This window comes from Cottoperca gobio, chromosome 23 (assembly GCF_900634415.1).
Source record: "Cottoperca gobio chromosome 23, fCotGob3.1, whole genome shotgun sequence".
Taxonomy (NCBI): Eukaryota; Metazoa; Chordata; class Actinopteri; order Perciformes; family Bovichtidae; genus Cottoperca; species Cottoperca gobio.
In genome coordinates, this window is record NC_041377.1 from 8,776,694 (window position 1) to 8,788,355 (window position 11,662).

General features: G+C 40.9%; 1 protein-coding gene across 5 annotated transcripts in view; it reads right to left on the bottom strand.

Annotated features, from left to right (window-relative positions):
- Nucleotides 1-11,438, bottom strand: part of LOC115028297 (anoctamin-4-like) — a 41,139-nt gene extending 29,701 nt beyond the window's left edge. For all 5 annotated transcript variants that reach the window (XM_029461982.1, XM_029461980.1, XM_029461983.1 and 2 more), the window contains exons 1-3: nt 11,059-11,438; nt 8,365-8,439; nt 2,559-2,783 (exon numbers count right to left, since the gene is read on the bottom strand). In XM_029461982.1, the coding sequence (XP_029317842.1) occupies nt 2,559-2,783; nt 8,365-8,439; nt 11,059-11,284 (526 nt within the window). In that variant the 5' untranslated portion in view covers nt 11,285-11,438. The remainder of the gene's footprint in view (nt 1-2,558; nt 2,784-8,364; nt 8,440-11,058) is intronic.
- Nucleotides 11,439-11,662: the final 224 nt, after the last annotated feature.

Sequence of the window (11,662 nt, forward strand, 5' to 3'; positions counted from 1 at the left end):
GCAGGATGTCTACAGTAAGGGAGAGAGGGGAGAGGGAGGGGGTGGGAGAGAGAGAGAGGGGTGGGAGAGAGAGAGGGGGGGAGAGAGAGAGAGGGGAGAGAAAGAGAGAGAGGGGGGGGGGGGAGAGAGAGGGAGGAGGTGCGTGCTGTTCATCGGCATTCTTGTTCTGTCTTCCCCGGCAGCCAATCACACGCTAAGCTGCTCTGTTAGCGACCAATCAGTAAAAAGGGCTGGCTGTGTCAGTGTTGCTGTAGCCGAAACAATGACAGTTGGCATAGATGACAGTGTCAGTGTGTACCTTCTGATGGAGACTCAAGGGCACACACACACACACACACACACACACACACACACACACACACACACACACACACACACACACAGGTAATATAGGATTCGTCCTGGCCCTGCTGATGCTGAAGAGATCTTCATTCATTCATTTCAGTGTAAGTGATGGAGACACGATGTATAGAAACGTCTCCCTCCTCAGGAAAGGCAAAACCCAGAGGGAGCTTTGTACTAGAAACAATGTAACTTGGAAATATATCTACTCGACATGTCTCACACACACACACACACACACATTAGTGGCAACATTTTGCACAAAAATGATGAAAGGTCAATTTTCAGTTATTCCATCAAAATAATTTTAGGAAGAAAGTTCTTTGTAGCCAAAATGTACAGAAGAAACTACATGCAAATATATATATAAATATATATATATATATATGTGTATATATAAATATATATATACATACATACATGTATATATATATGTATGTGTGTATATATATATAGATATATATTTATATATACATGTATGTATATATATGTATGTGTATGTATATATATATATATATATATATATATATATATATATATATATATATACTAGTGTCTTTGTGTGTTTACATTTTTGCAAAACTTTTTCAAATTTAAAGACTCTTAATCTTAATCTTACACACACTTTACTCTGCTTTCACGTCATAATTTGTGTGTGTGTGTTTGTGTGTGTGTGTGTGTGTGTGTGTGTGTTATAATGTATGTATTGACTCTGCCCAGGTCTCCCCTGACAACATCCCTCATGTGGACCAGTTGCTAATCTGAATGTATTTTACTGATCTCACGAGGACGTATCACATAAAGCTCATAAACTGATAAACTGTGAAACAAGCCAGCCAATCAGAGCAGACTGGGCTTTTCAGACGGCGGGGGGCATTTCAGACGGAGGGTGACTAGGAACGTACATTCAGTATAAAATGTGTGTTTTGAACATTAACCACAGGGGCCATTGTTGAACTCATGCTTTCAAAATATGGCTCTGATAGTTTAAAACATTTACAAGAATGGTGATGAATGTGGTTTCAGTAGGGTCATTAAGTACGGCACAGATACGGAAACTAGGCATGATCTCCAATGTTATTTATACTATTTTAATGCTACTTCACACTCATTTACATCAACACTGTGATTATTGTACTGTAAATTCCCCCAAGAACATTACGATCATCCACTACTGGTTTATTAAATGTTCCCAGAAACATCCAAAAGAAAATTGGGGATGCAGCCTTTAGCAATTATGCACCAAAGCTATGGAACACTTTACCTGCAGACATTAGGGAGGCAAGCTCGCTCAATATCTTCAAAAGTAAACTAAAAAAATATCTTTTTACTTTAGCCTTTTAATAGTGATATTTTATATCTCTTTACTTTAGCCTTTTAATAGTGATATTTTATATCTCTTTACTTTAGCCTTTTAATAGTGATATTTTATATATTTTTATCTTAGCCTTTTAATGGTGATATTTTATATCTCTTTACGTTAGCCTTTTAATAGTGATATTTTATATCTCTTTACTTTAGCCTTTTAATGGTGGTATTTTATATATTTTTATCTTAGCCTTTAATGGTGCCACTTTAAACTAATTTAAAACATTTCATACATTTTTAAGCTTGGTTTTCCTGAAGGAGGATCATTTAGTGTTGAGGAAGTAAGAAAGTTAAAAGTAAGGTTTAGAGAGCAAGAGGAAAAAGTAATGTCAAAGAGAAAGATTGAATCTGAAGCGTTGAAAACAATGGAAGAACATAAAAGACAGTTTATGTTATGGGAGAAGGAAGCAGAGAACAGGGATAGGAAGAAAGTATGTGGATTATTTGCAAAGACAAATATAGATGAAAGTACAGAAAAAGGGATTATGTAAATGTCAAAGAATGTGTAAAGACTGCTATTTTATCTGCTATTTTAATTCAGCTATTTTTATAATGGTACTTCAGACTCATTTACATCAACACTGTGATTATTTTACCGTAAATGCTCTTATTCTGTCCTTGTACTAATTGTTATGTTTTTGATGTGAAGCACTTTGGACTGCAATTCTTGTATGAAAGGTGCTATACAAATAAAGCGTATTATTATTATTATTATTATTATTATTATTATTAACGAATGTAAACGTGTTCTCGTAGAAACCTAAATCACAGGCATGAAATGAGCAGTTAAATCTGTGCTGCTGCAGTAACTGGCTGGTGAAACATGCAGTGTGCTGCTCTCCACCTACTGGTGCTGCTGTCGCAGAGTGTCTCCTGGCTGGCGCTGCAGGTGGGCAGCGGGGTGATTGACAGGGACGCCGGGCAGGACACCGGCTCCGGATGCTCACTGACGGGCGGGACGGCGTGGGCCTCCGAGTGAACGCAGTCCGGACTGGGGAGATTGTGGCCGCTCGCTGGGAAAGGACTCTTCCAATGGGAGAAGCCGATGGCCACTTGACCCCCGAGGTCAATCCCTGCCGGAGCACAACGTGAAGAAGAAAGAGATTTTACTTGGATTTGTATTCCTCTTTATCATCACAACATCACAATGAAAGATGAATGTACTTCTTCCCTTTCGTACATGATGAAGACTTGTCGACCTCTGACAGTTAACTGGCTGTGATGCTCGTAGATCCATAACGGTCCAAAGTATCACAGTCATCTCCTCAGCAATGTTGCCCTCTAGTGGTGTCAACTGTCCCCATCATAAAACACCAGCTTTAGTATTGCAGCTGAGAGCAAGCGGAGCTCAGCAACTATGGTTTCTGAGTTTCAGGACTCATCCTGCAGCATCTACACAGAAGGTGTAATGGTGCATCTCATGCTCTTCTTGCTCTTATCTGCACACATTGCAGATGTGTGTGTGTCAGTGGTTTTCCACTGTACCAGTTACATACATCCCACTGTGTTATCAGGAGGTCTTTCATGTCTCGTATTGCTCCCTGCTGGGGGAGTAGAGGACGTTGGTGTTATTTGCATTAAATCAGGGTCATATATTTTATGGCGCAGGGTAATAAACTTTACGACTCTTCCAATCCTCCCTTTCTTTGTCTTTAAAAACTACAAACACAGCTGTACATGTGATCTTTTCCTGCTCGCACTCTGTATGACGAGGAACCTTCCTGCAGGAATAAAAAGCTCAAAGACAACTTATCTCCTCAGATATCTTTATTTCAGATTTACTTCGCACAACTCTTTAGTTTAGTTTGAACAATTTAAGTGTTTTTACTGGGAAGTTGATTCACCTAAACATTTAATCTGCTGATCTAAAGAAGTCTTTTATCCGTGTGTAGCACTGAAGTGTTTGGCTTATTGAAGTTATTGTTCTGCACTTTAACAATGAACCTGCAGAATTCTTATTGTTCAGAGTTGTGTCCTCGTGGTTGTTTGTAAAAGTCTTGTTGGAACCAACAGCATCCCCTGAAGTTGTAATTTAACAGTTTGGTCAGGAGGTGAAGATTATAAGAGAGCAGAGTGAAATGCGAGCGGCTCGAAGAAGTTCAGCACGTTGAACTTTGTGTATTCGTGTCCACTGAATACTCAGTAAATATATCAACTCTAGAAGAGATGCAGCTGTAAAATACAACACACAATATAAAGAATACATTAGAATACAATTAATATGCCAAACTACTATAGCTGAAATATAAACATTATACTATAGTAGGCTTTATTAATAACTGATGATACTGTATGTTCAGAGCAGGTGGTCAGAACTGCACGCTGCACCTGTAACTGAAACATTATTATATCTACATGGACTAACACATTAAGGCCACAGCACTTCTTACAGCTGCCTCATTAACTCACACTGACTATATCTCCATGTGTTGTGTGTCTGATACATTCACTATCTGAACAGTATGCTGTGGTTTCCTGCACACTGCTGTTATGTAACACAGCGGGGGCAGATAGGACTGGGGAACACTCTCTCTCCCCCCCCCCCCACCTCCTGGTTTTCTATGAAACACAAAGCCCAGCAGATTTTGCAGGAACATCAGCAATGAACAAACACAGCCCAATCAATATGAGAGTGGTGGAGGGCCTGGCAGCCTCTGAGCCGCTTGCAATATTCAGCCGGAGGATAAATTCTGAGGTAAATCAAAGCTGCACATCTCAGCTCAGCTGTTTCACTGCCTCATATTCTCCACACCGATATAAAGAAGGAAAAGGCTGGGTGTCCCCGGGAAACAATGTTTATGCTGAAGTCCGCACTGGCAACAACTAGAACACAGAGCAAGTGTTTGTTGTCCCTGAGGGGAACTGCAGCCCACAAACTGGAGTTGTTAAATAAGTCACAGCTTCAGGGCAGCAGGAGGGTTTTCAACTTCTGTTATTCCTCCAACATCTCTCACACAGTGCAGCTGCAGGCTCCTGCTGAGCGCTGTGTTGGGTTTTAGTTTTGTCTTTGGACGCGCACAAGAAGCGTAATCCTACTTTTTATTTCGACGACCGAAATTGTTACATTTTTAATTTAGAATTGAAATTGTGACACTTAAAAGATTCACAACAACATTTTTGACAAACTGCATAGAAGAGTGTTGTGGGATCATCACAGAGGAACACGTCAAGCAAAGCAGACAGAACTTCTGATTAGTGAACTCCATGTAGGGTTCAGGAACCCAGGTACGTAACTCAAAGAAGCCATCAGGAACTGGATTGTGCCAACAGTCCTCAACATCCCATGAAAGTCACCTGAAAAGGCGGGAGAGGCGGAGGTGGTAATCTACACCTGGTATGTCTCCGGACGACCTCTAAAAGTCACTGTGCACGCAGCCCTTTTGGACATAGTGTGTTCTAAGCAATATCTATGTCACAGTCATCAGAAAAAAGTGCCTGCGTGGCTCTCTGAGGAGAGCGAGGCCCAGATATGTAGCACCTCCACTTCCTGACACCTCAGAGGTAAGACAACTAATGCAGGTGCAGGAATCTGGGCCACGCGCTGCAACTTTCTACAAGAAGTAGAGAGACTTGGTGGATGCAGCGCTGCAGTGTGAATGTGCTTCTGTCAGTTGATGCAGAAGTTGCATAAAATAGCCAGAGGATAAGAAGTTTCTTCTAAACGTTATTACCTCACCATTATGGTTACAGATAAATACTGTGTGTTCAAGAAGGAAGAGGGACGTTCACCCCGTGTGGGCCTGAAGGATTAAACTCACAGCTTTCAGTTACTGGTGACTGTAAATAGCGGAAGAAGTAATTTATGGAATAATCCTTCTAACATGGTTATCCTCTTCTTTTATAACCATGTTTACCAGTATGTGGTTCAGACTTGGATAAGCACAAGCTTTACATCGTGAGAGGGAAAGAAGCAGTCGTGTGATCAATGAAAAGATCGTTTCATGAAGTGATTAGTGGAGCAGAGCGGCTGATATATTGTTGTTAGCCTTCTTTCTTTTGTCTTATATGTTGATATAAAATGTAATAACAACGAATGAGACACAGAACTGCTGAAGTTAAATGAACATTGATTTAACTCTATGATGTCTGAGCTCTGTCTGCAGAACATGTGCCTACAGGTTATCCAAACACTAAACTTTAGAGATGAATGATGAGTGTTGGTGCACAGCAGCATTGATCAGCAGCGTCTCACAGACGTGTGTTTACTTCCATGAAGGACCAGGCACTGATGTCTTCGGCCTGGAAAAACATGAGAAGTGTCTCTGCAACATGGACTCATCTAATGCCAATATCAGCACGGTGTCTCATGTCCTCCTTCACTGAAGCCCGGGGGACATTAGCTCCTAGCTGCACACGCACAAGCGCAGTACATTGCTACAACAATGGAGCAGGGTGGAATTAATGGAAGATTATAATCGATTAGAACTTTTAAGAACCTACAGTGATGCTGACTAGTATTTTCCTCTCAAACAAAGGCCAGCGCTCTTAAATCACAGGCGGCACACTGACTTCTTGATGTCAGAGTACAGAACGAGACTATAGATCTTTCCCTTTGTAAAACCAAGAGGGTGAGTCTCAATGGCCCAAAGCTCTCCCTCAGCACTTCATTAGTTTTTTTATGTAGCACAGAGAAAAGGGAGGAACACCTGCATGCAGCAGCAGCACAGCCTCAGCTGAACCCAACGTCTGTCACAGAGTGCAGTTCTCACACCAAGCACGCTGCAATACTCCTCAGGAACGTGTCAAAAGGCCGCAATACTGCAAAAAGCAGGAGGTTGCAGTTTTTGTGACAGACAGGAACATTATTTCACACAACGCAGTGTTTCCTGTGAGCAGCCCCCGACAGACAGACAAAGCTACACGTCAGGAGAATCTTTCCTTTTCTTACAGCAGCACTGTTCTGCAGAACTAACACACTCACACACTCACACACTCACAGCTGCTCTTATCACACACATTTACATCATTTAGTCTTCTCATCATTTGCTACTTCAAGTTTTCTTGTAACGACACAGCAGACATTTTGACTTGACCAGTGGCGTAGCTAGGCCTATTTAAAATGTTTTAAAGCCCACCCAAATGAACATTTTTTAATTAAAAAAAGAAAAGGGCATTCACCTCTCATGCTCCTTTTTGTGTGGAAAGGGGTTAACGCTATACAGATATTTTTAAAATATTGTTAATTTTGTATTATTATTTTCACAGTTGCAAGTACTATCAACAGTAAGGGCAAACATTCTTATATCTCCCCCCCCCCCCACCCCATGGGCTCACAGAGATTAGCAAGTAAATGAAAAATGAAATGAAAACAACTGGGATTCCCGGCTCATGCTCCTTTTTGAAGAATAAAGTTTTCAAAATGAAATACTTCACTTGTCAGTGGTTAGGGTATTTTTTAGACTTGATTGATTGATAGATTTTTCATATTAGTGTTGAGAGTTGTGCCCCCTCCCCTTACCAAGACCACAAAGTTTTATTAGATCTAGCATCTTCATGTTGCTCTCAAAGTGCACCAGATGCAAACAATTCACTTTAAAATGTTTTAAAATTTCTGCCCGGCGAGCATGCCCCCGGACCCCCCTAGAAGATGTGAAGTCCACCCTACTCCTAAGACATGTCAACATGACTAAGGCCAGATAACATGGACCAGGTAACATGGACCTGGTTAACATGGACCAGGTAACATGGACCTGGTTAACATGGACCTGGTAACATGGACCTGGTTAACATGGACCTGGTAACATGGACCAGGTAACATGGACCTGGTAACATGGACCTGGTTAACATGGATCAGGTAACATGGACCAGGTAACATGGACCTGGTTAACATGGACCTGGTTAACATGGACCTGGTAACATGGACCAGGTAACATGGACCAGGTGACATGGACCTGGTAACATGGACCTGGTAACATGGACCTGGTAACATGGACAGGTAACATGGACCTGGTTAACATGGACCTGGTTAACATGGACCAGGTAACATGGACCTGGTTAACATGGACCAGGTAACATGGACCTGGTTAACATGGACCTGGTTAACATGGACCTGGTAACATGGACCAGGTAACATGGACCTGGTTAACATGGACCAGGTAACATGGACCTGGTTAACATGGACCAGGTAACATGGACCTGCTAAAATGGACCAGGTAACATGGACCTGCTAACATGGACCAGGTAACATGGACCTGGTTAACATGACACAACCAGCACAGAACACTCTGGGTGTGTCGTGGCTTTGCTCAGTGCAGAACTCCCAGACTTACTTCTCCATCATCATGCCATCTGAGTTCCTTTAATGGTGACTGTACTACATATATATATATATATATATATATACATACATATATATACATATATATAGATATATATATATACATACATACATATATATACATATATATATATATATATATATATATATATATATATATATATATATATATATATATACTATATATATATATATATATATATATATATATATATATATATATATATATATATATATACATATATATATATACATACATATATATATATATATATACATACATATATATATATACATATATATATATATACATATATATATATATATATATACATACATATATATACATACATAAGCTATAGTAAGATGGTACTGACCGATGGTGATCTGACTGACGCAGCTGTAGAAGGTTCCTGTGGAGGCATTGTAGCTGCTGCTGCTGGGCTCACGGTCTGTAACACACAAGGGACAGGAAGGCATCACGTACACGCCTTTATTGGTTGTTGCTTGTAGCTCAGGTGACCGCTAAAGTTTTAGTTACTTTCTTTTCTAATATGTGTGTGTGTGTGTGTGTGTGTGTGTGTGTCTGGGTCGCAGAGTTTCCTGCAGTTCCACATGAGCTGTTCCTGTGACCCTGCAGAGTTACACGGATGAAACCCTGATCCTGCAACGTTAGTGCTGCTCCACACATCGAGCTGCACAAGGGAAACCCTTGACCTTGGCAGAGCTCAGGGAATAAAATCCATGAGTCCAGCAGCTTTAGTGCGTTCATCTAATAATTTAGGTTGAGAATGAAATCCTGCACTGTGAGTAAAATACACAGTCGCAGTGAGAATGAGACAGTAACCCTGGAAGACTAAGAGAAGACAGCCTGTCCTGGTCCTTACAGCCCCTCACCCTACTTTAGTGAAGCAGAACGACCACTAGGGCTGCACCTGCACATGATTATTATCCAAACTATCTGCACAACATTTTATTGTTTGGCCTGTAAGATATAACAAAATAGTGAAAAACGCCGTCACATTTCCCTGTTGACGCATCAAAGCATCAAATGGTCACATGAGAAGCTGCTTCTAGAGACTTTTAGGCAGTTTTGCTTTTAAAATGGCTTAAATGATTAAACAGTTATTCAAATAGATGCTAATTCATTTTCTGTGGTTGGGTTTTACTAATAATATAGAATAATGTAAGTTAACTTTGGACATGGCCAACCTGTTAGATAATAGACATTGGATCAGTGTTAGGATGTGTTTCTGACCGCCTGGTGAACCCAAGTCCAATATTTACTTCCCATGGCCTCCGTCAGTGCAGCTCGTTGTGAGCAGCAGGTTGTGTTCTGTGAAGCGGCTGCAGACAGCGTGGAGCGCCGTGAAACTGAAGCAAAACATTAAAGTCTGTCAAACTAAACTATGAGAGCGGAAGACAAAGGACTCGTGCTGCTGAGGGGAAATGCATTTCACTGACAATCCTCAGAGGGTTCAACCTTCACTTTGTCTTTGATCCATTGTTCATGTTGGAATATGGAAGAGTAGCTTTGTAAATCAGATTAAAGCTGATGATTTGTAAAATAAATCATGTATCACGTTACTGATACTACAAAATGATTTATGTTATGGAGGGAATGATCATTTGTGCATCATTATTCTCATTTTCATTAAAAGATCAAGTAAAAAGATGCCGCTGTAATATTTTAGGGAGGATCTGTACCATACAATTATGTATTCCTTAATCTGCAGCAACACTTGGATCAGAATGATTTCTTCACAGACATTCAGCCTCCTGTGATTTGGATATTGTACTCGTCCATAAAAGCATTTTGATCAAATTTCAATGAATTGTTCAGCCTTAGGTCAGATCTACATAATATACACACAGAAAGAAGTTTATTAATACACACAAGCTGCTGCTGTGTTTCTGCTGCATGTAAACAGATGTGTGTGTCGAGCTCATAACGCTGGCAGCTGATGATGAACGGATGAAGGGAGACAGAGGTTTAACATGACTCACACAGCCGCTGCGTTCACTACCTTCACTTGGTTTGCACTCTGAATACAAATAGTTCTGCTCATTTAGTAAGTCAGACAACTTTTGTAAAAATTTCTTCCTTCAGTAATCTAACACCTGCAATAAAGAACAACTGCAGCACAGCGTACACATTCATCACTGACTGGAAGTGTTTTAGAGAAAGCTCGCACATGTGCTTCCATGAGATGAACCTGCAGGCATCAGTTATTACCAAGTTATGGGAAGTCATCACATGGACTCAGCCTCCAGTCACATCCAAACATTTAAAATGTTTAACATCATTTCAGCAAAATACATCACAATGAGGTGAACTGTGAGCTGCAGATAAGAAGCCACATACTCTGATGCAGTGTGTGTGTGTGTGTGTGTGTGTGTGTGTGTGTGTGTGTGTGTGTGTGTGTGTGTGTGTGTGTGTCCCAAACAGACCGATTAGAAAGAGCTGGTGAAAAGTATCATAGCATAGTATTAAGCAGCTTTGAGGTCTCGAAAAGCGCTATATAAATTCAATATATTATTATTATCATGACTATCCTGATAAATTATTAAATATTATTAAATTAAAGTGTTTTTCTAAGTACCCTGGTGGTTTATGTATCTGCTGAAATCCATAAGGTTGTTGTCTGTGAGGGCTTCAACTCTTGGAATAACTTTGCTCAGGAACTCAGACTAGAAGACTCACTGCCATCTTTTAAATCATTTCTCAAGACTCACTTCTACCTTTTGCATTTTTTCTTATATTTGTTATTTTTATTCATCGTTTGTACTTCTGCTGTTTTTATTTGCTGACTGTGATTTTGTTTTGGATGTGTCTTTGTGAAGCAATTTGTAACGATAGTTCTGAAAAGCTGATTTATAAATGAAGTTATTATTATTATTATTATTATTATTATTATTATTATTATTATGAGAATATCGCTCTTGAGACATTTGGAGCGCCACACCCTCATTTCAGCCCCCACCAACAGTGAAATAAGGACAAACTGATATCATGTGTAAAGTAATGTTACTGTTATTCTCGGCCCATGTGCTGCATGTGCAGCTGTTACCTGCGGATCCGGAGGAGAGGCGCGTCGCGACGGCGAGCCGAGGACTGCGCGGACTCCCCGGACAAACCCGCACCACCTCCTCCTGACACTGCAGACATATGACCTGGTTCTCCCTGTTTTCTCCGACCTTGCTGCAGCCCATGTGCTCTCCCCCGGCCTGGATCTTCATCCCTGCGCTGATCTGACGGACCAGTCGCATGTCTGCTCCTGCCTCATGCTCGAGCATCCTCCTCACCGGCGGCGGTCACACTTATTACGCATGGCTTCTGCGTGCAAAGACAACAACTTCTCCTGCACCTAAAGCATCTTCAAACTCCACACACTGCACTTCAGTTGAAGCAGTGTGTATTCAAAAGCTGCTGCCCGCACGAGCTCACCTCCGCTCCGTCATGTCTCTTGGCTCGTGTCGCGGTTGATGTTGCAGTCTTTACGCACGACTGCGGGCGTGGCTACTCCACGTGGTTGGTGAGGTCACAGTGTCAACTTCCTATAGGAATATAAGTGGTGCCAAGATAAAGAAGTCATAAAATAAGGTCTCTCTATTAAGTGCCACTGAGATTCTGTAAGTCCCAAAAGGATTATTACTGTAAAACCAATTTAATGG